Here is a 25,648-nt window from a genome sequence, read left to right on the forward strand (position 1 = left end):
AAATCATGGCGTCCTCATCATCAGGTGAGTCCTGTCAGACTTTATCAGTCTGGATAACACACTGTCTTCACACTCTGTCCACATGTAACACTCATCATAAATGAACTGTGTCCTCTGTCCTGTTTGTGTGACGCATCACTTGGACAGTTTCAGCAGATTCAGCAGAAAAGCAGAGACACACAGGAAGTTCTTTAGATTGGATTAGAAAGGAGTCGAGCTGACGAGTGTGAAGCCTCCATGTCTGAGAGTTTGGAGCTTTATTTACTGTCACACTACAACAACTACACTACAACTGTGTTCAATCAGAATCAACTTTATTGACCAAACGTGTGAACACACACATGGAGTTTGTGAAGTCACACGGTAACACAACAGACACACAGCAGAACAAGAACAACTACTGAGTCCAACCCTCTGAGGTTCTGAGGTGTGTCCTCACACAGATGCAGGTATAATGGACTTGGTTCAGACAGAGCAGATAATACTTGTATCAGTGTGTGAAGGCTGTGAACATGTTAATGCAGGTTGTGGACACCAACAATCAGGGACAGCTGAAGTATGAAGTCATTACAGAATACATGTGAATGGATGAATCAATTAATGTCTACATTTTCTGTATTGCTACAGTCATAAATATTCTCATCTATATCAACATGTAGAATTGCAGTGTTTTGTAGGTGGTAGGTACAAACTCACATTTTATTTCAGTCAAATATTTCAGCTCACTGCTGAATTTACAAGTTTCAGCTTGATAATGGATCAAAGATTCTCTTCAGTCCACCTTAAATGGTGCATTTCATTACATGTAAACTCAATGTGATTTACAGTGAAAACAGAAAGTTACATTCAGGAATAAACAAGAAAATCAGTAACACTGGAAACAGAAATATAAAAATATAATCATGGGTCAAATGTAGAAACTGAATCATTGAAACATTCAGCCAACGAACATCAAACACAATCACACAGAAATCCCTGTTACACAACTGCACATGGAACACACACACACACACACACACACACCCTCCCCAGACCTGGATCTTGTGGGTGCAGCTGGAGGACCTCCACCTGATGACCTGATGTACTGAGGAGACAAACCATGAAGTGCTTTGTGCTGCATGTTGAATGAGCTGCAGTCGTCCTGCTGAGTGTTTGGATGATCCTGTAAATGGAGCGTCACAGTATCTGACCTGCTGGAGATGAATGAATGAAGCAGTTTCTCAGAGTCACTTTGAGACATGAATGGATGAAGTTTGGATCATTTTTAAACTCTGGTGATTTTGGTGATGTGATTTTCACTCAGAATCCAAAATAATGCAGAGGTTTGTGATGGACTCACTGAGTCTCAGACAGATCTGTCCTGTGTGAAGACATTTCCTGTCTCTGACCTTTAGGATCAACCATGAGTTTCTCAGTCTGGTCTCTGTTCAGCTGTAAAAGGTTTCCACACATTCATGTCATCAATACACTTTATTAGTTTGTTATCAGAGCTGAGATCATCAGAGGAAAGTCAAAGTTGTGTGTCATCAGCATATGAATATAGGTCCAGTCCAGTGTTGGTTCATCTTTGTGACTCTGTGTTTTTCTTTCCAGTGTCTGAGCTGAGGGTTGTTCTGCTGGGGAACAGCTGGTCTGAGAGGAGCTCAGTGGGGAACTTCATACTGGGAGAGACTGTGTTTGACACTGAGGGACAACCAGGCCACTGTCAGAGAGTTGGAGGACAGCTGGAGGAGAAAATACTAGTTGTCATCAACAGCCCAGATCTGCTGCTTCCTGATGTCTCTGAACACAGACTGAGACAATATGTAGAGGACTGTGTGAGAGTCTCTGATCCTGGACCTCATGTGTTCCTGCTGGTTCTACAGCCTGAAGACTTCACTGAGGACCACAGACTGAGGCTCTGCAGAGTCCTTCAGCTCTTCGGTGATCGATCATTTGATCATTCACTGGTTCTGATATCAGCACCCAGAGAGGAGAGTCCAGGCTCCATGGAACAGTTCAGGCAGCATCCACCCTTAAAACACATGATCAGATTATGTAGATACAGATGGTTGTGGTGGAAGGATCTGGAACATCCAGAGCTGTTAACACGGTTGGGTCAGATTGTGCAGGAGAACAACACAGAGCATCTGAGCTGTGACGTATTTGATGATGAGGATTCAGGTTTAACCATGAAACCAAAGTCTGGACACATCGAACCTCTGAACCTGGTTCTGTGTGGGAGGAGAGGAGCAGGGAAGACTTCAGCAGCCAAGGCCATTTTAGGTCAGACAGAGCTTCGTTCAGTCTCCAGCTCATCAGAGTGTGTTAGACATCAGGGAGAGGTGAGTGGACGTCGGGTTTCCCTGGTGGAGCTTCCTGCCTTGTTTGGAAAACCTCCGGAGACAGTGATGGAGGAATCACTCAGGTGTGTCTCCCTCTGTGACCCTGAGGGCGTCCATGCCTTCATCCTGGTCCTACCTGTGGGTCCCCTCACTGATGAAGACAAGAAGGAGTTAGAGACCATCCAGACCACATTCAGCTCTCCAGTCTATGACTTCACCATCATTCTGTTCACTGTGGAGTCAGATCCTACTGATCCAGCTGTTGTTGACTTTCTAAATGAAACTCAGTCGATCCAGGAGCTCCGTCAGAGCTGTGGAGGAAGATCTGTTGTTCTCAACATCAGGGACAAGCAGCAGGCCCCTGAGCTGTTGGACGCTGTGGAACAGATGAGACACAAAGAGGACAAACAGTGCTGCTACACAACTCAAACATTTGCTCGTGTCCAAATAGAAAAGATCATAGAACAAGACAAAAAGATCAGAATTCAACAGGCTGAACTGGAGGAACTGAAAAACAACAAACTGAACATCAGTAAGTATTTTAAACTTTAGTGTTTCTTCTGTGTCCTCAGTCATGTCCACTCTCAAGTCTGTTCTTTATCATTTGTCAGCGTAAAGTAACTCAAGCTTTTATCACATTTCAGGTGATGAAGAGACACAGAGTCCAGAGTGTCTCAGGATTGTTCTGATAGGGAAGACTGGCTGTGGAAAGAGTTCTTCAGGAAACTCTATTCTGGGAAGAAAGGAGTTTAAAGCCAAATCAAGTCAAATATCAGTCACCAAGTTGTGTCAGAAAGCAGTGGGGGAGGTGGACGGTCGTCCTGTGGTTGTGGTCGACACTCCTGGTCTGTTTGACTCAACCTTGTCCCATGAAGAGGTTCAGGATGAGATGGTGAAATGCATCAGTCTTCTGGCTCCAGGACCACATGTCTTCCTGTTGGTGTTACAGATCGGCAGATTCACTCCAGAGGAGAAGGAGACGTTAAATTTAATCAAGAAAGGTTTTGGGAAGAATTCTGAGAAGTTCACCATCATTCTCTTAACTAGAGGAGACACACTGGAACGTGACGAACTGTCCATTGAAGAATACATTGAAGAGGAAAGTGATGGTTCCTTTAAGAAGCTGATCTCTGACTGTGGAGGACGATACCATGTGTTTAATAACTATGATGAACAAAACCGTGCACAAGTCAGTGAACTGATAAAGAAGATCAACACCATGGTGAAGGAAAATGGAGGCAGCTGTTACACCAATGAGATGCTGCAAGAGGCTGAGGCAGCGATACAGAAAGAAGTGAAGAGGATCCTGAAGGAGAAGGAAGAAGAGATGGAGAGACAGAGGGAGGAACTGGAGAGAAAACATGAGGAAGAGATGCAGGAGATGAAAAGAAGAATGGAAGAACAGAGAGCAGAAACTGAAAAGGAGAGAAAACAGAGAGACAAAGAACTCAAGGAAAAGGAGGAAAACATAAAGAAGGAGCGTGAACAAAGAAAGAAAGAACAGGAAGAGAGAGAAGAAGAAGCCAGGAAGAGGAAAAAGCAGGAAGAACTTCAACAAAAGGAGTGGGAAGAAAAACTGGAAGCTTTGGAGAAAAAAATCAAATTAGAATCAGAGGAAAAAGAAACGATTGACAGTGAGTTGTTGCAGAGTAGAGAAGAGATGAAAAAGGAACGAGAGGCCTGGGAGAAGAAACAGAAAGAGTGGTGGGACAAACGATCTGAAGAAGATGAAGAGAGACAACAGGAGGAAAAAAGAAAACTGAGAAAACTCCAAGAAGAATATGAGCAGGAAAGAGAAAAATATGAAAGGAAAAGAAGAGAAGAAGATCGAATCAGACGAGAACAAGAGGAGGAGGAGAGAAAAGAATTAGAGGAAAAGTATAAGAACACACTGGAGGAAACGAAGAAGAAATACGAAGAGGAGGCAAGAAAACAAGCTGAAGAATTCAATGATTTCAGAGAGAAACACAGTAAAGAGTTTGAAAGTCTGATGGAAAAACATGACGAGGAACTGAAGGCTCTGAGGGAACAGCATGAGAAAGACAAGCAACTGACAGAAGAGAAACACCGCAAAGAGTATAATCTGTTACAAGGTCTCTCCAGTCACAAAGAAAAACAACTGGAAGAAATTGAGAATCTGAAGAAAAAGCAACAAGAAGAAATAAACACACTGAAGAAGAAATCTGAAAAGAAATGTTCCATCTGCTGATGATGCTTCCACTGCAGCAGCTCTCTGTATTATTCATGATGATGGTACAACATCAGTTACTCAGCATCAGTTAATCAGCATCAGCTTTCAGCAGATCTTTCTGCTGCTGCTGTTTAATGACGTGTGACAACAGAACAAACTGGACATTTATCCTCTGTAAACCACAGCACACACACTGTTTCCTGGCAGACATGTGGAGATGCAGTCAGCTCTCAGCTCAGGATCAAAGAGCAGTCAGTCTCTGTCAGCATGTCCTCACACACATCAGGTGTCTCACACTGTCCCACTTCAGGTGTCCACAGAGCCCAGTTTAACCATCTCTGCACCTCCTCATCTTCCACGTGTGGAACATGAAGCTGGTCGACACCATCTAACAGCTCAGCACCAACCTTTGACCCTTCTGGGCTCATGGGTGACATCTAATGGTTCTGTTGGGAATTTAACCTACACACACAGCTTTGTACTAAAAGAGGTGTGAGCTGCTGAATGCTGCACTGGAGCTTACAATGGAAGAGGACGTCACAGGACTTTAACCAGTTATGTGACTGGTTTAATGATTAATGTTCATCCAGTGTTTTGTAGACAGTGTGTGTGAGGACAGAGCTGACTACGATGTCTCTAACTGACCTGCAGGACAAATCCTGATGACATGATTAGGTCAGGAAAGTGGACAACAAAGAACCAGAGACACAGGAAGGAGACAGAGTGTTTGACTGGATCAGCACAGACAGCCTGAGAAAACATGATGCTAAATATGAGTTTAAGTTTTGAAGTTTTATTACTTTATTATCTCTCAGAGTGGGGAAATTTATTCTCTGCATTTTAACATGAATGAAACACACACACAAGCATGTACACGCACCAAAGACACTGGGGCAGAGGGCTGCATAGTAAGATGCTCAGTTAAAAATATCAATATTTACTATTTTGATATTTTTAACATCTGTTCAACTTTCACAGCTTTAAAATATGAATTTCCACTGAACCAACCATAACATGGAGCTTTAAACAGTTTATTATCAATCACTGCTGTTAGATTTAGTTACATTTATTATTATCTTCATTTAACCATTAGTCTGAATCATGTTCATCAAATCAATGTTGATTTTCAGCAAAACAAACTGAAATATGATTTTTTTTTAATCTATAACTTTCTGATCATCAGCTCTTTCAGTGTGATGTGAATTTATTTGTTGACTCTGTTGATTTTATCTGTTTAAACTGTCACTCAGTCCTAACAATCACTACAGGAATCATTTCCATAAATTCATGTAAACCACAAATCTTTGAAAATTAAAGGGTTAATAAAAAACTTGATGAATGACACATTTTTTAAATCATTTGTTCAGAATTGATCAGAAAAGAGAATCAGTTCCACAAACACTGTGAAATGTTCGGGATGAGACTGGATTTTGTGACTGGACATATGATGAAGGACAAACTGCTTTGGTGGAGTCAGAGACAGTGACAGCAGAGGGGTGAGAGGATGAATGCATGAACACAGTGATGAGTGTGGATGAAGGTTGAAATGAACTGATCGATGGTTTCAGTTCTTCCTGAGGTAAAAATTCCACAGTTCTGTGATCGTCAGTGAAAAAGCTTCAGTCTCAGAGAAGCTGTGATTGTTTCCTGTTTTCTAACATTTAATGTGCTGAAAGATGAAGGAGAGAAAACCCTGCTGATGAATCCGTCCTGTGACTCTGTGTCAGAGACTCACTGCATTTCTCCTGTGGAAACCTGGAACCTGCATGTGATCCTTATCAGCCAGCAGGTCTTCATGTTCTCTCACACTGATTCTGCATCAGCACAAACTACAACTGTAACGCAGACAAAGATAAAGGCGGACGTGATGTGGACCGTGATGGATTTTCTCTGTGCTGCAGGTTTCAGGTCTCTGCATGTTGATTTTCATGTAAAGCAGGCAGAGGATTCCCGGGCTCTGTGACTCCGCCCACTCACCAGGTTTCTCCAGGTTCACACCTTTTTTGGTCTTTGTGTTTCTGCATGTTGATCCGTTTCAGACCGACTGTCACCCCTCTGGCTCCATGAACAGGCCCGAACCAGCCGCAGAATGTGGACAATGTCGGCTCTGCCTCACTGCAGGGCGATGATCACAGGTCAGGGACCTGAACCGGCGTGCCGAGGCAGACCGGTGCTGTCGCTCCACTGCAGGCAGATCCTGCACGACTCCGTTCTGCAGCAGGGACACGTTTATTTTAATTTAATGTTAAATTCTGACATTAAGAAATTCTGAAAGGATGATAAACAAAATGACACTTTTTCCAAGAGAGACTTTGCATTTTAAGATTTTAGGTTCTTTAAATATTGTACACTTCCTGTGTTCTAACACGTGACCTGTGGTGGAGTCAAAGTATAAAGACATTCATCAGTTTGTTGTTTGTTCTGAATCTGAATCTGCCAAATGTCCAGTTCCTTCATCCTTCAGATAAAAGCTGTGAAATCAAAGAGGAAACTGTTGCGATGTGTGAGACTGAAGCAGAGCTCGTCTCCTCTGCAGCAGCTCTGTCATTTGGTGGAATTTCAGGTGTAGTTACGTCCATATAAGGAAAGCAGGTGTGTTGGATTTTCAGACAGAGCCTCCACATCTCCTCCTGCCTCTCAGCATTTCTGAATCTGGATCACACCTGGTTCCTGCATCGTTCAGGTAAATGTTGTGATATAAAATTATAAAAAGCTACAGACTGTGACTCTGAGCCCCCCACCCCCACCCCCACCCCCCTGCACCAGCTCTGTCACTCTGTCATTTGGTGGAATTTCAGCTGCAGTTAAGTCCATACAAGGACAGACAGGAGAAGGGGGGTGGGGTGGGGGGTGAGGGGCGTGGCCACACCTGTTGAGGACCACCTCCTGAAATCCTGCCTTACGACTGGTCGAATGCCAAGTTAGAGGTTAAATCAGAGGTTTTTTTTACTGCTCTGAGAGAAAAATGTGAGTGAAGGTAGAAACGTGTCTGTGCAGGTTCAGGGTGTGGACACAATAACAGGAACACCTCCACAGCACGAAGTCACACAGACGTACAACAGCTGTGAAGCAGTGATGTTCACTTTTCATTACTATTCACTGTTTTCAGCCATAAGGTGTTTGGAGCAAAGACAGAGCAGAACAACGTCACTGAAGAGAAGTGAAACGAGCAGGGGCCACATTAACCTGTTATGGCCCCTGCTCCAACCGCCACCCACCATCCACCACCAACCACCATCCACCACCAACTACCAACCACTGTCCAACATCCACCAACCACCACCAACCACTGTCCAACATCCACCAATTCATCATGTAGCTCAGGAACCTCATGGTCACACACGGACTCAGTAAGATCATGAAACTGATCTGACACATGACGCCGTGTTTGGGTTTTAGTTCCTGATCTGACTGGATCAGTTCAAACAGATGTGTTTGCAACACCACACAGATTCTTCATACTTTGACTCCACTGCTGTTAATGACACACTGACCTGCAGACACAGTCACACAGTTGGATAAAGACCCTGATGTGATGCATGAAGTTCCACATGTTCAGTTCCACACAGGAAACAGGAAACATGTGACTGCTGAGCTCACACTGAGAGACGATCGGCTGCAGCTGTGTGAACACGAGCAGAGGTTCAGCTGGACAGTGTGAGGTCTGCACAGACTCAGCCACCCGTCGTCTCATCGCTGCAGTCTGGGTCAGTTAGGGTGTCCCTCCTCCCTTTGTGTCCTCTGTGTTCTTTAGCCTTGTGTGTGTGTTGTTTGTCTCCTGTTTGTGTCTGTTTGTCTGACCTCTTCACAGTAAACACGTCGGCTGAAAAGCTGGGAAAAGATGCTCACCTTTGTTTAAAGACTGAACACAACAGTATCAGGTCACTCCAGGTGTGAACCTCTGATTTAATGAATTTAAAAAACTTTTCATTTGTCTGTATTTTTTGTTCCAGTTTCAGTGTTTCCAGAAATACCAGACGTGCCAGGCTGATGTTTGATGTACGGAGGAGATTAACGTTGTTGGTCTCGATTTGCAGGATTTACCTGCAGCTTGAAACCAGCACAGATCCACAAACACTCAGACTGCACTTCCTGTTTTTAAGCTTTTCATCAGAAAACATCACCTCAGGCAGAACGACAAACACTAACTGTTCTGACACAACTAACTTTCAGCTGTTTACTCTGCAGTGAACAGTCAGAGTTTCAGACGCATACATGTCTGTGTTTTACACATGGATTGACCTGAAAGCTTTGCATTATGGGAGTTTTAGAAAAACTAACAACAAAAAAAACCTTTCAGTGAGTATCTGAGGTGTTTACATGAAGCATAATCTTTGCATTTAGTTTAGTATCAAATAAGTTAAACATTTAATAACATTCATTATTTGTCTTTAATCAGGTTTCACTGTACAAAGTAATATATAATACTGGAGATTCATTATTTCATTATCATACTAAACAACAGAAGCAGCAGAAGCTACAGATGAGAACAGACTGAACACTGTGACCTTTGTGACGGAGGCTTCACTACAGTTTGACTCAGAGGAATAATAAACTGACAGAGTCCATTTAGCAGCTGCACTGATGAAGCAGCTCACAGATGTTTTCAGACAAACATCTGTAAACAGCCTGAGCAGCGAACAGACTCAGAGCAGCTGAACACGGCGCAGCATTTAGCTGTTTGTTTGTTTGTACTCCTGTTTCCGGTGTGTGTGGCCAATCACAGCTCTCCATGGTTTCTGTAAAACCCCTGCAGGGTGTTTTTACCTCGCGCACCCCTCCTCTTTGACAGATGCCTTTTCCAGCCAATCAAGACGCGAGCTGGGGCGACCTGAAGGATCATACTCACCTGGACCAATCAGAGCGTCAGCTGGGAGAACGTTACCTTTTATGGACAACGCTAGCAGTCCCGCGAACGCAAATAAAACCGGTGCGGTTTGGCTCGTGATGCTGCATTTACCGAGCACAGCTGGGGCAGAGGAGCACCCGCGCGACTTTACCGACAGACACACCTGAGACTCACCTGCACAGGTAAGCACCAGCTACGGTTTCCGACCGTTCTTAAATTGTTTAATCTGAAATCTCGTAAAACTAAACCGCTGCCGTCGAGTTTTGTCAGAGGACACAGATTAATCGATCAGCACTGATCAGCAGTGAATCGGTTCCAGGTGTGACAGACACCTGATCCTCATCCTGGACGATTTGAAAAAAAAAGAGAAAGGATCAAACTCCATGGACTAAACTCACGGTGTCCAGAAAAACCGATCATTCAGACAAAAGTTTGAATCCGTTTTTTTCTTCGGGGCCAGGAAGCGAAGAATCACAGACAGGTGTAGGTCTCAGAGTTAACTGGAATCTGATCTGAGATCAGCGAAGTCTGCAGGAATGAGGACGCTGTCTGAAACTCAGCAGCAGAGATCCATCCTGATACACTGAGTCTACGCCTGACCTCTGACCTCTGACCTCACAGCTAAGGAATAAGAGCATAAATAAGCAGAATGAAATGAACGAACAACCTTTTAAATGTTTAAGTCACTTTGTGTCTAAATTCTTATTAAACGGAGGAAAAATCAAATTATTCTTCATGAATGAGGAATGAAGCTTTGACAGTAAGATTCCAGAATGAGTTTTTCCCTCTGACTCTTCTTATTATTTTGAATGTATATGTGTTTGCAGTTGAGCTGCTGTGTGAGTGAATGAGCAGAGGACAGTTGAGTATGAATGTCCTGAGGGAAGGGCTGGGTCTCTGCGTGAGACGCTTCCTGTTTCAGCTCCTTACAAAGTAAAACCTCTTGAATTTTCCTGAAGCCTGAGACTTTCTTTCCCTCACTGATGAACCTGCTGCTGCAGTTAATCATCTCACACGAGGTGATTAAAACCAGTGCTGTCAGATTATTTAAAAAAAAAAAAAAAAAAGTGTGTGTTGCATCATGGACTGAGGCAGTGTATGGTCTGAGCGGTTTTTTTTCTGCCTCAACTGGTTTGGAAAACGTCCTGAAGCAACAGGACTGAAAGGTCACATGAGTAAAGTTTATGAGGTTGGATGAGTCGAACAGCGACGCCCAACACGCTGCTGTCACTCAGCACGGGCTGCTGGGCGGGAAACCGGCCAAAGGACTCGCAGGAAGAAATAAAACTGGTTCAATATTAACTCGGGGAGAAGGCACACGATAACAGGAATGTGCAGTGCATCAACATTATTATTTTATTACACACTTTTTATTGCCAACATACTGAGTTTCTGCACCGTCAGACTCATGATGAAGGCTGTTGCATCACTTTAAAGATACAGGCCTGATTTCAAGTGTTCAAATTCCAAAACTCCTGTGGATGTTTCACTGATAAGCTGAGAGGAGATGATATTTCCTGACCTGTCACAGACTCATTCTCTGAAATCTTTATTCAAAATGCAGTGTTCAGGTGCTTCACTACGACAGGTTAGAGACCCGAGATAAACACAAACACCGGAACAGGTTAATGGTAAATAATAGAAACATTAATGACAACAGGAAGTACAACAGGAAGAGAAGAGAAGAAGAGGAGGAACTAAAATGTGTTTGTGTTTTATTGGAGGAAACGTTTCATTATGAATCTGTTTCCTTTCAGAAATGGACGAAGACATCGCTGCCCTCGTTGTTGACAACGGCTCCGGCATGTGTAAGGCCGGTTTCGCCGGAGACGATGCCCCCCGCGCCGTCTTCCCGTCCATCGTCGGTCGCCCCAGACACCAGGTAACAACCTGAGTGTCACTGTCTGTCTCTGCACTGTGAGACTCTGAAATAAATGCAGCGCAGTGTGTAACTGTAAAGGTGTGTTTGTGTTTGTGTGCAGGGTGTGATGGTGGGAATGGGTCAGAAGGACAGCTACGTGGGAGACGAGGCTCAGAGCAAGAGAGGCATCCTGACCCTGAAGTACCCCATCGAGCACGGCATCGTCACCAACTGGGACGACATGGAGAAGGTGAGGACGTTTGCGTTAAGCTGATGTGAGGACATTAGACTACACTGCTGTACAGACTGTGGCAGACGGTTTTAGTTTGGGGTCAGTAACACATGAAGACGTTCTCCTGGACGATGAGATGTATCCCAGTGAATGAGAAGCAGCAACATGAAATCAGTACGATAAATCATTCAGTTCATTCATTTTCCCACCTACGATTAAAGCAAAGCAAAACTGGAAAATGTTCAAATGTGTTTAAAAGCTGAGATGTGTAAAGGGAATGCAGGACACAGATGGACAGCAGTCAAACTGTCCTGGGTGGGTGTTAGCTTTATAGTTAGCAGCCTGTTTCTAACCAGCGCTCCTGTCCCGCAGATCTGGCATCACACCTTCTACAACGAGCTCCGTGTTGCACCTGAGGAGCATCCAGTCCTGCTCACTGAGGCTCCGCTCAACCCCAAAGCCAACAGGGAGAAGATGACGCAGGTGTGTTCAGACTGATGGGTCCAATTCATAAACTGTCCTCTGAGTCCAGAGACAGGCCCTGTCCTGCACGTGCAGCGCTCTTAAGACTGTAAAGCTCCTGAGTTACAGGGTTTCTTGCAGCTGTCATGGCTTCCACAGTGACACATCACTTTGTCTTTGGTCCAGATCATGTTCGAGACCTTCAACTGTCCTGCCATGTACGTGGCCATCCAGGCCGTCCTGTCCCTGTACGCCTCCGGTCGTACCACAGGTGAGAGCATCAACACAGCCGCTAACACGTCTCTCTGAGCTGGGACATCTCAAAACACTGAACACTGTCACTGTTTGATGAATTTAGTTTCCTCATCATGATTCTCTCGTTGCATCTAGTGGCCATCAGAGGAACTGCACCCGAGCCATTTCATTGATGGCTTTAAAGTCGAATCGTGCTGTCGGGGTTTTTCTTTTGTAACTGGGTGTTTGTTGTCGTGCAGGTATCGTGATGGACTCTGGTGATGGTGTCAGCCACACTGTGCCCATCTACGAGGGCTACGCTCTGCCTCACGCCATCCTCCGTCTGGACCTGGCTGGCAGAGACCTGACAGACTACCTGATGAAGATCCTCACTGAGAGAGGCTACAGCTTCACCACCACCGGTACGACACACACAGACACACACACACACACACACACACACAGACACACACAGACACACACACACACACACACAGACACAGACACACAGACACACAGACACACACAGACACACACACACACACACACACACACACACACACACACACAGACACACACACACAGACACACACACACACACAGACACACACAGACACACACAGACACACACAGACACAGACACAGACACAGACACAGACACACACACAGACACACAGACACACACAGACACACACAGACACACACACAGACACAGACACACACAGACACACACAGACACACACAGACACACACAGACACACACAGACACACACAGACACACACACACACAGACACACAGACACACACAGACCTTTACCTTCACGGCAAATGGTTGAAGCTAATTCTTCTTCTTCAGTCTTTTAAATGAACCTTTTCTATGTTCAGAGGATTTGATTTCTGTTCTCTAACAAATATTTCATCTCCAGCCGAGCGTGAGATCGTTCGTGACATCAAGGAGAAGCTCTGCTACGTGGCCCTGGACTTTGAGCAGGAGATGCAGACGGCAGCTTCCTCTTCCTCCCTGGAGAAGAGCTACGAGCTCCCTGACGGTCAGGTCATCACCATCGGCAACGAGAGGTTCCGCTGCCCTGAGACGCTCTTCCAGCCTTCGTTCATCGGTTTGTAACGTGCACCACACGTGTAACGTGTTCCTGGTCTTGTCGTATGTTGTAGTCCACATTAAAACTGAACTCAACACTAAAATAATTCCCGTGTTGTCTGTCTTCAGGAATGGAGTCCGCCGGCGTCCACGAGACGACCTACAACAGCATCATGAAGTGCGACGTGGACATCCGTAAGGACCTGTACGCCAACACCGTGCTGTCCGGAGGAACCACCATGTACCCCGGCATCGCTGACCGCATGCAGAAGGAGATCACCGCCCTGGCCCCACCCACCATGAAAATCAAGGTATGTCATGATAAAGGGAAGCATCAGAGAAGCATCACGTCTCATGTTAGGACACACCCTTTACCTGGTTTATATTACCTGTAACGGTGATATACACATTAGTATGTAGTACAGAGACCTGAGAATCCACATGCAGTCTGGGTTTGGGACGGTTGGAAATCATCTCACCTCCTAATGTTTGGGTTTCCTGACTAACATGACCACATGTATGAAGTGAGCACATCCTGTCAGACACTGAGCCTGGAGAGAGTTTTCAGGTTTTATCAGCTGTAGAATAAAATCAAACCTTTCCGGTAGTTTTGAATGAATCAGACCAATATTTTCACTCATTATCGCTCCTCCTCATCTCACCCTTTCTCTCCTCACCTCCAGATCATCGCTCCCCCAGAGAGGAAGTACTCGGTCTGGATCGGCGGCTCCATCCTGGCCTCCCTCTCCACTTTCCAGCAGATGTGGATCAGCAAGCAGGAGTATGATGAGTCTGGTCCCGCCATCGTCCACCGCAAGTGCTTCTAAAGGCCTCAACAGTGACTCCACCCCCTCCCCGCCATCTTGTGAACAGACTAAAAGATGTGAGATGCCACATACAAGTATAATCCAGCAGCTGTTTACATGTAACTGTGTGAGCGCTGCAGATCCTCAGCTACTGAACCTCTGGACTTTAAAACATTTCTCGACACGTTAGTCTGATTCTGCTCACAGCTTTATTTCCCTCCGGTGATCAAACTGCTGATGGTCAGAAAACAGTATTATCACCGAACACTGACGATCTAATGCAACAAGCTGCACATCAATACTCAGCTTTTTCTTTTTTTTTTCCTCATCCATTCTGTTTGTCAGAGTCGAGCTGTATCTGTGCTCAGTGTTTACACTCACCAATAAAATGCCAACATTTGATATTTACAGCTTCTCTGATGTGATCATTTGCTGCTTGTTAAACATTTTCCTCCTCAGTTTCATAAATATGTTTTTATTTTATTCCACTGTGTGAACACTGAGCCGCTGCTTCCATTGCTAATTCTGACATAAGCCTGATGACCAGAAGAACACACAAGCTGGAAATGATGTATTTCAAATCACTTATATTTGTATTGTTTGTATTTTCATGCACAAAACGTATAAAGTGTTTTTTCTTGTGCTGCACAAAATCAACAAAGACAGATGTGTCATTTCCAGGTGCAGCCGTTAGCTCTGTCGCCTCCGGGGTGAAGACACCTGCCCCACGCTGTGATGCTTGGATGAAAGAAGAGTCACAGGTTGGAAAAGAGGTTAAAAATCATTTTATTAAAACATCTCTGTTGTACGTGCTGTGCAAATAAACACGTAGCCATTCAACAGCCTCTGTGATCATCAGATAAATATCAGATCAACATTCAGTTAACAGCAGATTAACTGCAACAGCATCAGCTCAAGATTCAAGACTCAATATTTTCAATCAATACTGTGATAAATGAATCAATATGACGACACATTAAGTCTTCTGTCAGTTTCTGCTTCTTCATACAGAGCACTGTCGGCCACATCCTCATTTAGACATGTATACTCTTCATATATTACTTAAAGTTCTGTTATAGCAGATTTACCACTAACACACTGACCCACGGTCTAAAGTTACATAAGGATCTGAAACGATTCTCTGGAATTAGACGTGAATAACTCGACAAAAACAACTATCTCTGCACAAAAGAAGCAGCAAAGCAAACGTCTCCCAACACGTTTGCTTCCATGCAGCTTCAGAAACAGGCTCCAGCTTCAAACAGTCCACAAATACTGTGGAAGTTAAAGTGTTTAAAAGGAACAAGGTGAAGGCAGATGAATAACAGGTGAACTGGCTCGTCATGCAAACTGCTCCTGTTCATGCTCTCAGGTAAAATGATCACATTAATCACTTCAGGAGAACAACAGGAAACTCTTATCTCAGCTCCATCAACCCTGATGTGTCACTGTGTGAGCTGCAGGCTGAGAAAACCGACCCGACACACAGAGCGCTGAACTCAGGACGAATGGAAAAGAACTTTACATGAAACACATCATTTTTCAATCGTGATCAAATGTTTGTGATAAAGTGAACATGAGTTCTACAACTCTGATCAATGACAGAAATATAATCAGTGTCAAGTAATAACATACATTTTAATATGCTGCTTTAACAGAGTGGCTAGTGTTAGCTAGCAGCCTTAGTGAGCAGCAAAGGCTTCACACAGTCAGAGTGAAGAGACTCCATGTTCATCCTCAGTCTTTGTCCTCACGGTCTTTGTCCTCACAGTCTTTGTCCTCACTGTCTTTGTGTGTAAACACCTTAACACCTGTTTATTAGTGAGTTCATCAGCTGTTTAGCTGTGGCTGTGCAGTATGTGAGGAAATACGTAACACAATAAAAGTGCTAGCATCAACATTAGCCCAAACAAGCCGTATGTCCATTTTCTCCTCTTGCGATGGTACTCCTCCTGCAGCTTCCTGAAGCTGCTTTTCTCCTCCTCCAGGTTCTGCCTGAGGTCCTGATGCATTCGTTCCCACATGTCCTTTTTCTCTTTGTCCCAAGCCTCTCGGTCTCTCTTCATCTCCCTCCTGCTCTGCTCCAGCTTCCTCTCAGCAGCTTCCTTTTGCTCTCTTTCAGACTGAACACTTTTGTCCAAAGCTTCCAGTTTTCTTCTCCAGTCCTGTCGCAGAGTTTCTTCGTGTTTCTTCCGTCTCTTTTCGTCTTCCTCCCGTTCTTTCTTTCTCTCCTCACGCTGCTTGTTGATGCATTCGTCTTTGTCCTTCAGCTGTTTAGCTCTTAGTTTTCTCTCCTCTTCAATTTCTCCTCTCTGTTCGCTGATTTTCCTTTCCAGTCTTTTTAAATCTCCCTCGTGTTTTCTCCTCAGGTTCTCCTCCTTTCTCTTCATCTCTTCCTCCTTCTCTTTCACAATCCTCTCCACCTGTATTTGAGTGGATTCCTCAGACATCTCAGGGTCGTAGCAGCTGCCTCCACTTTCCTTCAGCATGGTCTCGATCTTGGTCCGCAGGTCACGGACTTGTGTGCGGTTTGTGTCGTCTTTGTTATTAAAGACCTGATATCTTCCTCCGCAGACATTGATCAGTTGTTTGACAGACTCATCACAGTTTTTGACATAACTCTCGAATGGCTGATCCTCCAGTTCATCTCCTCTGGTGAATAAAACGATGATGAAATCTCTTGACTTTTCACCAAAAACCCTCTTTATCAGTTCGACAGAGTCTGTTTCCGCTTGTGTAACGTTCCCGATCTGCAGCACCAGTAAGAACGCGTGAGGTCCCGGAGACAACATGTTTCTGCATCTGCGAAGCTCCTGCTTAATCTCATCATCAGAGAGAGTTGTATCAAACAAACCGGGGGTGTTGACCACAACAGCAGGTCGTCCATCGATGTCTCCGGCCGCGCTCTCACAGAACTTGGTCGGTGGTTTTGGAGGGATTCTGGGTATGAAATGCTTTTTGCCTAAAATGGTGTTTGCTGTCGCACTCTTCCCGCTGCCAGTCCGTCCAATCAGCACCATCCTGAGAGGCTCTCTGCTCTGATCTCCCTCTCTCTCACCTCCCATCTGAGTCTGTCTCACATCCTGCAGTTCAGCTTTCAGTTTTACAACCTTCTCCATCTGAGCCTTGGTGAACGCGTCCTTGTTGAAGCATCTGGATCCTTTAACTCTCATCTGGTCCACAGCGTCCAACAGCTCAGGGACCTGCTGCTTGTCCCTGATGTTGAGAACAACAGATCTTCCTCCACAGCTCTGACGGAGCTCCTGGATCAACTGACTTTCATTCAGAAAGTTAACAACAGCTGGATCAGTATGATCTGACTCCACAGTGAACAGAATGATGGTGAAATCATAGACTGGAGAGCTGAATGTGGTCTGGATGGTCTCTAACTCTCCCTTGTCTTCATCAGTGAGGGGATCCACAGGTAGGACCAGGATGAAGGCATGGACGCCCTCAGGGTCACAGAGGGAGACACACCTGAGTGATTCCTCCATCACTGTCTCCGGAGGTTTTCCAAACAAGGCAGGAAGCTCCACCAGGGAAACCCGACGTCCACACACCTCTCCCTGATGTCTAACACACTCTGATGAGTTGGACACTGAACGAAGCTCTGTCTGACCTAAAATGGCCTTGGCTGCTGAAGTCTTCCCTGCTCCTCTCCTCCCACACAGAACCAGGTTCAGAGGAGGTTCGATGTGTCCAGACTTTGGTTTCATGGTTAAACCTGAATCCTCATCATCAAACACGTCACAGCTCAGATGCTCTGTGTTGTTCTCCTGCACAATCTGACCCAACCGTGTTAACAGCTCTGGATGTTCCAGATGCTTCAGCCACAAACATCTGTATCTACATGCTGTGATCATGTGTTTTAGTGGTGGATGCTGCCTGTACTGTTCCATGGAGCCTGGACTCTCCTCTCTGGGTGTTGATATCAGAACCAGTGAATGATCAAATGATCGATCACTGAAGAGCTGAAGGACTCTGCAGAGCCTCAGTCTGTGGTCCTCAGTGAAGTCTTCAGGCTGTAGAACCAGCAGGAACACATGAGGTCCAGGATCAGAGACTCTCACACAGTCCTCTACATATTGTCTTAGTCTGTCTTCAGAGACATCAGGAAGCAGCAGATCTGGGCTGTTGATGAGAACTATTTCTTTGTCCTTCCACTGTCCTCTGGCTGTCTGAAGGTCTGGTTGTCCCTCAGTGTCAAACTCAGTCTGTCCCAGTATGAAGTTCCCCACTGAGCTCCTCTCAGACCAGCTGTTCCCCAGCAGAACAACCCTCAGCTCAGACACTGGAAATAAAAACACTGAATCACAAAGATGAACCAACGCAATTCACTGCACATTCACATCAAATGTTCTGTGATCATGTGACACAGGTTCTAAAACGAGTCCTGATTGGTCAGCAGCTAATCTGGCTTTACTGAGCAGAGGTGCATCACAGAAACCGTCCAACATCATGTCCATGTCCAAACACTCAGCTGTTAGTTGATGCATCAGGTCTGTAATAAAAACTCAGTGAAGGTTTAAATGTTGAGGTTCTGTTCAGCCTGTTTCAGACGTGTTGATTCAACTGTACAGCTGCTTTAATGGCTCGTTTCTGGGCTTCAGATTCAAACGTCTCTGATCCAGGTGTAAACATGCTGCGCTGTGGCAGGTTAGTAGCACAGTTACTGTGGTACCTGCTGCTCTGAGAACAGTTTCACCTCCAGAAACAGCTGAACACTGTCAGAGCAGCTGAACTCACTGTTAGGAGGAAGCCAGTTATAACTGCTGCTGTGGCTCAGAGGTCTCTGTGCTCCTGCTTCTGTAAGAAAACAGAAAAAGACAGAGACAGTCAGGACATGACACGCAGGACACAATCCAGCTGGAAACTGGACCAGGGACTCGCTGCTCTAACCGCTCAGCTGTCGGGTTCAGCCAGCTGCAGTCGGTGACCTAACATCTGTAATGCTGTGGCTCCACCTCCTGGCTCAGACCGGGTCTTACAGGGAAACTGAAAACAGCTGCAGTGATCCGGAGTAACATAAACCTCAGCAGCTCTGAACACGTTAGAAGAGCTGTTGCATATTTCTGCTGTAAATCTGTTCATACTCACCAGATGTTGCAGCAGCTGCCATACTGTCACCGTGCTGGAAACACCAGGAGCAGCAGCACAGCTGGAGGCCAACAGCTGGATTTTAAAAAGCTAAAAACACACACACACACACAAAAAGTTTGAAAGATCATTCTCCAGGACATTTTTAACATGTGATTCCACCAGCTGCTGCTGCATCACCTCAGACACAGGTGTGATGCAGACGCTGGATCGTTTCCTGTTTTCTGTCCTCGTCTGTCCCTCAGTGACGCGTCCGACAGTTTCAGGTGAACATTTCACCGCAAAAACAAACAGAAGCTGAAGAAAGAAAGAAAGAAAGAAAGAAGCAAATTCATGTAACAGACCTCTCACTCTGAAGCACAGGTGTTCCTGTGTAAATATTCTGGTTATCGGTGTGGAGCTTTAATGTGACGTCTGCTGCAGGTATTTATCACACAGACCTTTCCTCTCAGGTACGGTTGATCATTTTCAAGCAAAAAGACAAAACGCCACAGGCTTTTAGGTCCCAGCTTTTAAATGGCAGGATTTTCTCATTCTCTACCTCCACCTGTTCAGGTGTGTTATCAGTTATTACACAGACTTGCAGTAGCAGCAGGAAGCCTGTAGGAGCAGAGTAGTAGAAGGAGTAAAGTCCTCCTGTGTTCCCTCTGCGGTCAAACACAAACTGTTTTTACTGAAACAGATGAATAAAATCAGAAACTCACAAACTCTTCAGTTCTTCTGTTATTCTCACAAACCGTCTCCATTTTTTTCAAAGGTAAACTCACAGGTGAACTCTGGCGCTTCACTTCCGGCTCCTCAGGTTTCCCTCACTCACCTGAAACAGCTGCCGTGTGTGTCCGTCCAGCTGCGGAGCCTGTTTGTTTTATTTATTTTTATTTCATCGTATAATGTGATGTTAGTTCGTGCTGTGTCCGGGCTGTGGTTACTGTCTGAGCGGCCTCAGCTGACTGTTTCCCGGGCTGTGGTCTCAGCGGCCTCGGGCTGAACGCGGACACTCACGGGCTCACCTCACTCACCTGAGAACATCACCTGTCTCACCTGCCCTGGCTGTATTCACCTGTTTATTCATCGTGTTTGGTGAAGTTCACTCACCAGCTGATTCCCGCTGCGTCTTCTCTACCGGACGGTGAAAGTGAAAGTAAAAATTCACCTCTGAAAAGTTGCTCATCGGTATTTTCCTCGTGATCAGATGAATTTTAAAGATTCATTCGTGTAAATAACACAAAACAACAAAATGAACCTCGAATATAATCAGAGAGAAAAACTCAAACTAAACCAAATCTCAAACTGATTAAAAAAACTTTTTCTGAACTTTATTGAAACAGGAAGTTTAACAAACATCACTGCTCTACCTGCTGGACACACAGGAGAGGTGCAGACAGTTTTATATTAAACCAGCCAGCCACTGAAGAGTGACTGTCATCTCTCTCTCTCTCTCTCTCTCTCTCTCTCTCTCTCTCTCACACACACACACACACACACACACAACGTGTTACCATAGAGGCCAGGCCCATGTGAGGAAAAAACTAAAAAAGAGACTTAAATACACATGGGAGGCAGAGGTACCTGAACAGGTGGAACACATCAGGGCGGGGCAGACAATCACAAAGATGGGAAACACAAAGAAACAAGAATCCAACAGAATCATTCTTCAGTCACTGAGTTTTCCCTGACACCGCATGTGGTTTTCCGTCCTGAGCAGGTGGTGGTGTGTAAATGTGACAGACACGTGTAAGGTGTTTTTCAGTTATTACTGATGTAATTAGTCCATGCTGTTTATATTCAATATGAGCTGTAACATCTGTGAGCATCAGTTTAAATGCACACTGTGAGCATAGTGTTCCACTGAGGTAACAGGTACTGTGAGCTCTTTAAGTGTCTGACCACTGAGACTTTGTAGGTGAGGAGCAGGATTTTACAGAGAACCAAAGCAGAGAAGCTAAAACAGGAGGAATGTGGTCTCTGTTCCTGGATCCTGTCAGAGGTCACACTGCAGCATTTTGGATCAAGTGCTCAGAGACTTGTTGAGGCAGGAATTACAGATTCAGTGTCCGATGGACGAGGATTCATCAGAGAGGAGAGGACACACAGTTCAATCCAAATCTTTATTGATCACTGAGCTGAGCATACAGCTGTATGAAGGCCTGTGTGTGAGGGAGCCTAAAACTAAGGGGAAAACACAGAACCAGCCAGTCACATGTACAATCGACATTTAACATTTCAACATGTAAAATATGTGAATTTACATTAACAAGTAGAATTAGACAGAAAAGCCTTATTTTTATGTTTAATCAGTGGAACACAGTTTAACATGTTCAAATGTAGCCACGGTGCATCTAACATGGTCAGTGCTGTATGTGAAGAAGAGCGTGGCTTGTTAAGTGATATTATACAAATATTCAGACATATGCAGAATAACAACAGTATAAAATAATGTAAATAAAGACACATCATTTGGATCATAGTCAGTATGTAGTGATAAAAGTACTAACAGTAATGGTAGTAGTAGTAATAATGATAAATACAGAGTCAGTGGAGAGAAAAATACAAAATTCACTGAGCATTGGTGGGGTTCAGTGGGTCAGGGTTAGCAGAGTGACAGACGATCAGCTGCAAGAGGTCGATGTGATTAGTTACAATCAGTCAACACTTCTCTGTCTTTGTTTGTCTTTGTCCAACTAACTTAAGTCCACTGTTTGTCCCGGTCAATGCAGAGCCACATGATCTCCATTGTTCTCCTGCACAATCTGACCCAACCGTGTTAACAGCTCTGGATGTTCCAGATGCTTCCGCCACAAACATCTGTATCTACATGATGTGATCATGTGTTTTAATGGTGGATGCTGCCTGAACTGTTCCATGGAGCCTGGACTCTCCTCTCTGGGTGTTGATATCAGAACCAGTGAACGATCAAATGATCGATCACTGAAGAGCTGAAGGACTCTGCAGAGCCTCAGTCTGTGGTCCTCAGTGAAGTCTTCAGGCTGTAGAACCAGCAGGAACACATGAGGTCCAGGATCAGAGACTCTCACACAGTCCTCTACATATTGTCTCAGTCTGAGCTCTTCTCAGACCAGCTGTTCCCCAGCAGAACAACCCTCAGCTCAGAGACTGGAAAGAAAAACACTGAGTCACAAAGATGAACCAACACTGGACTGGACCTATATTCATATGCTGATGACACACAACTGTACACTTCACTTTCCTCTGATGATCTCAGCTCTGATAACAAACTAATAAAGTGTATTGATGACATGAATGTGTGGAAACCTTTTACAGCTGAACAGAGACCAGACTGAGAAACTCATGGTTGATCCTAAAGGTCAGAGACAGGAAATGTCTTCACACAGGACAGATCTGTCTGAGACTCAGTGAGTCCGTCACAAACCTCTGCATTATTTTGGATTCTGATCTCAGAGTGAAAATCACATCACCAAAATCACCAGAGTTTAAAATGATCCAAACTTCATGCATTCATGTCTCAAAGTGACTCTCAGAAACTGCTTCATTCATTCATCTCCAGCAGGTCAGATACTGTGACGCTCCATTTACAGGATCATCCAAACACTCAGCAGGACGACTGCAGCTCATTCAACATGCAGCACAAAGCACTTCATGGTTTGTCTCCTCAGTACATCAGGTCATCAGGTGGAGGTCCTCCAGCTGCACCCACAATCAGATCCAGGTCTGGGGAGGGTGTGTGTGTGTGTGTGTGTGTGTGTGTGTGTGTGTGTGTGTGTGTGTGTGTGTGTGTGTCTTGTGCAGTTTGCTCCATGTGCAGCTGTGTAAATGGGATTTCTCATGATTATATTTTTATATTTCTGTTGACAGTGTTAGTGATTTTCTTGTTTATTCCTGTATGTTAATATTCAGTTTTCAGTGTAAATCACATTGAGTTTACCTGTAATGAAATGTGCCATTTAAGGTGGACTGAAGAGAATCTTTGATCCATTATCAAGCTGAAACTTGTAAATTCAGCAGTGAGATGAAATATTTGACTGAAATAAAATGTGAGTTTGTACCTACCACCTACAAAACACTGCAATTCTACATGTTGATATAGATGAAAACATTTATGACTCAGGTCACTTTAACTTACAGTTAGGTGGAAGGAATTCAATGCTGCTGCTATGATGCAGACCTGTCAAGATTGAGAAAATGTAGACATTCATCCATTCACATGTATTCTGTAATGACTTCATACTTCAGCTGTCCCATGATTGTTGGTGTCCACAACCTGCATTAACATGTTCACAGCCTTCACACACTGATACAAGTATTATCTGCTCTGTCTGAACCAAGTCCATTATACCTGCATCTGTGTGAGGACACACCTCAGAACCTGAGAGGGTTGGACTCAGTAGTTGTTCTTGTTCTGCTGTGTGTCTGTTGTGTTACTGTGTGACTTCACTGAGAGAAATTAAAAACAGTCAAATTGCTTGTGTGTGTTCACATGTTTGGTCAATAAAGTTGATTCTGATTGAACACAGTTGTAGTGTGACAGTAAATAAAGCTCCAAACTCTCAGACATGGAGGCTTCACACTCCTCAGCTCGACTCCTTTCTAATCCAATCTAAAGAACTTCCTGTGTGTCTCTGCTTTTCTGCTGAATCTGCTGAAACTGTCCAAGTGATGCGTCACACAAACAGGACAGAGGACACAGTTCATTTATGACGAGTGTTACATGTGGACAGTGTGTGAAGACAGTGTGTTATCCAGACTGATAAAGTCTGACAGGACTCACCTGGTGATGAGGACGCCATGATGTGTCTCTGCCAGCTGGAGACAAACTGCTGAGCTGAAGACTCTGCAAAGAAAAACACTTCAAATGTTCAGTTGTTGTGAGTTTGATCTCAAACCCAAATGTCTTCAATGTACAACAAGAACATATTAAACTACATGTTCCAGCACTAACGTGTTAAACTGTTTCAGGATCAGTTCAGAAACTCACTGTGATAATAAACTGTCTCCTATGACCCTGATCTGCAGATCGAAGGATGATCAGAGGTTTGTCCTTTAATGAGCACTTCAATTATCCACTTTAAACACAGACACACTTTCACTTAGTTTTATTAATCTGCGGTTTGTTAAGTTCAGTCTCTGAATTTGTTGCTTCGACAGGAATCAGGAGGAAAACGAAAGTAAAAAATCAAAGATGGCGGCTGCGCTGACTTCCTGGATAGTAAAGTTAAACTTGGCAAACTGGTTAAAAAACAGAAACTCATCCTGAATAATCTCTGATAATTCTTTAAACATACCACAGTAATACTGTCTGTTAATTCTCTGTTATAAACCCAGTGTTTACGTTAGAGGGACAAACCGGGACTCGGTCCGTTTCTCATCTGAACGACACACAACCGAGGACGATCCAGGTTCATCTAATGTCCTGAACCTGTGTCCTTCTGCAGTCACACGGTTGACTCTGTGGACACGTCCACGACACAAACCGAATATTATTTCACTTCAACTGCGTCTTTTTACCGGTTTTAGTGAAGTTTACTCACCGAAAACAGAGACTGCTGCTCCACTAACGGTTTCAGGGAAGTCACGTGACCCGTCAGAATGCGTTGCATTCAAGGACCCAGAACTGAGTGCGTAAATGTGACTGACACCTTTGAAAGTATGTGAAATTTGGTTTTGAATTATTCAACATTTTCTTTTTCATCAGGCCACGTAGTTTATATTTAATCTGAACTGTAACGTCTGTGAGCATCAGTTTAAATAATTCACTCACTTTTAAACCTTTTCTCTCTCACACAGATCATTTACACTGAAACAGGAGAGATTAAAGCTGTGGAAGTACAGAGAATAGAAAGTTCAAAGTTCACTCTAATGTTTTCTACCTTTCTACCATCGTTCATGGACTTCAGATGTGTTTTTGTTTCAGCTCAGTTTAAATTAACAGCAGCTTCTCAGGCCACAGCAGAGCAGCCACGCTGCTCCTCAGAGTTTTCTGTTTGTTTTCATGTAACAGAGCAAATGTTTTACAGTTTTCAGTTAAATGATAAAATGAACCAGTAACCTGTACCCGATTCATACCTGAACCCTAAAACCAGGTCTGAACCCTGAACCAGTGTGAGGACCAGACAACATGTCCTCTCTACGATGGTCCCAGACCATAATTTGTCCACACAACCATAGAAAGACATGTACACAGACACACAAAGGAAAAATAATACCAGCCATGTTGTCACAGCTGGTAATAAACCAAACTCATTCACCTCTAACATGTGTCTGAGTCCTTCACATGATTCATCATGTTAAACATGTATGACTGATATTTATTACAGAGGTTCTTTATTTAAAATCCACACTGATATTTTTTAATTGCACATTACAAAAAAAAAAGACGATTTAAACAAAGACATTTTTCTAAATTTTTAAATTCATAATATGAACAAAATTTACTTACAGGACCTAATCTTAGTGTGAAACTGTTCTAGACATCACACAAAAAATAATTATTCAGTTCTGCTCTTCTTAACTATTT

The 25,648-nt window shown here is 44.2% G+C and overlaps 3 protein-coding genes across 12 annotated transcripts; 2 read left to right on the plus strand and 1 right to left on the minus strand.

The window, feature by feature from the left end:
• The first annotated feature begins 1,322 nt into the window (after positions 1-1,322).
• On the plus strand, positions 1,323-5,834 carry LOC121184172 (GTPase IMAP family member 8-like). Its single transcript, XM_041041650.1, has 2 exons — positions 1,323-2,856; positions 2,969-5,834. The coding sequence occupies exons 1-2, from the start codon at positions 1,455-1,457 to the stop codon at positions 4,531-4,533; spliced, it is 2,967 nt and encodes a 988-aa protein (XP_040897584.1). The 5' UTR covers positions 1,323-1,454; the 3' UTR covers positions 4,534-5,834.
• A 3,561-nt stretch (positions 5,835-9,395) lies between these two features.
• LOC121184185 (actin, cytoplasmic) lies at positions 9,396-14,460 on the plus strand. The gene is made up of 9 exons (XM_041041682.1): positions 9,396-9,546; positions 11,122-11,246; positions 11,347-11,475; positions 11,830-11,940; positions 12,106-12,190; positions 12,414-12,575; positions 13,080-13,271; positions 13,382-13,563; positions 13,936-14,460. Exons 2-9 carry the CDS (start codon positions 11,124-11,126, stop codon positions 14,077-14,079), a joined length of 1,128 nt encoding a protein of 375 aa, XP_040897616.1. The 5' UTR covers positions 9,396-9,546; positions 11,122-11,123; the 3' UTR covers positions 14,080-14,460.
• A 368-nt stretch (positions 14,461-14,828) lies between these two features.
• Positions 14,829-24,728, minus strand: LOC121184174 (GTPase IMAP family member 8-like). 10 transcript variants are annotated; one of them, XM_041041660.1, is made up of 5 exons: positions 24,663-24,677; positions 23,903-23,965; positions 23,258-23,299; positions 23,060-23,123; positions 14,829-18,349 (listed from the first exon to the last, which is right to left on the minus strand). In XM_041041660.1, the coding sequence occupies exons 4-5, from the start codon at positions 23,076-23,078 to the stop codon at positions 15,897-15,899; spliced, it is 2,472 nt and encodes an 823-aa protein (XP_040897594.1). In that variant the 5' UTR covers positions 23,079-23,123; positions 23,258-23,299; positions 23,903-23,965; positions 24,663-24,677; the 3' UTR covers positions 14,829-15,896. The 10 variants fall into 10 exon arrangements, 8 of the variants coding, with proteins under 8 accessions (XP_040897594.1, XP_040897587.1, XP_040897586.1 ...); XM_041041653.1 differs by lacking the exons at positions 23,060-23,123; positions 23,258-23,299; positions 23,903-23,965; positions 24,663-24,677 and adding exons at positions 18,805-18,864; positions 19,156-19,245; positions 19,336-19,452; positions 20,251-20,457; XM_041041652.1 differs by lacking the exons at positions 23,060-23,123; positions 23,258-23,299; positions 23,903-23,965; positions 24,663-24,677 and adding exons at positions 18,805-18,864; positions 19,156-19,245; positions 19,336-19,452; positions 19,596-20,457.
• Positions 24,729-25,648: the final 920 nt, after the last annotated feature.

Source organism: Toxotes jaculatrix, chromosome 7 (genome assembly GCF_017976425.1).
Source record: "Toxotes jaculatrix isolate fToxJac2 chromosome 7, fToxJac2.pri, whole genome shotgun sequence".
In the NCBI taxonomy this organism is placed as follows: Eukaryota; Metazoa; Chordata; class Actinopteri; family Toxotidae; genus Toxotes; species Toxotes jaculatrix.

What these genes read in the sequence shown, in the direction of transcription:
- LOC121184172 (XM_041041650.1), top strand. Translation starts at nt 1,455, where the DNA reads ATGTCATCAATACACTTTATTAGTTTGTTATCAGAGCTGAGATCATCA. An exon ending in AAACAACAAACTGAACATCA is followed by an intron (nt 2,857 to 2,968) that starts GTAAGTATTTTA and finishes ATCACATTTCAG; the next exon opens with GTGATGAAGAGACACAGAGT.
- LOC121184185 (XM_041041682.1), top strand. Translation starts at nt 11,124, where the DNA reads ATGGACGAAGACATCGCTGCCCTCGTTGTTGACAACGGCTCCGGCATG. An exon ending in CGCCTCCGGTCGTACCACAG is followed by an intron (nt 12,191 to 12,413) that starts GTGAGAGCATCA and finishes GTTGTCGTGCAG; the next exon opens with GTATCGTGATGGACTCTGGT. An exon ending in CACCCACCATGAAAATCAAG is followed by an intron (nt 13,564 to 13,935) that starts GTATGTCATGAT and finishes CCTCACCTCCAG; the next exon opens with ATCATCGCTCCCCCAGAGAG.
- LOC121184174 (XM_041041654.1), bottom strand. Translation starts at nt 19,177, where the DNA reads ATGGCAGCTGCTGCAACATCTG. An exon ending in GGCAGCTGCTGCAACATCTG is followed by an intron (nt 18,865 to 19,155) that starts GTGAGTATGAAC and finishes GTTTTCTTACAG; the next exon opens with AAGCAGGAGCACAGAGACCT. An exon ending in TAACTGGCTTCCTCCTAACA is followed by an intron (nt 18,350 to 18,804) that starts GTGAGTTCAGCT and finishes TTTTATTTCCAG; the next exon opens with TGTCTGAGCTGAGGGTTGTT.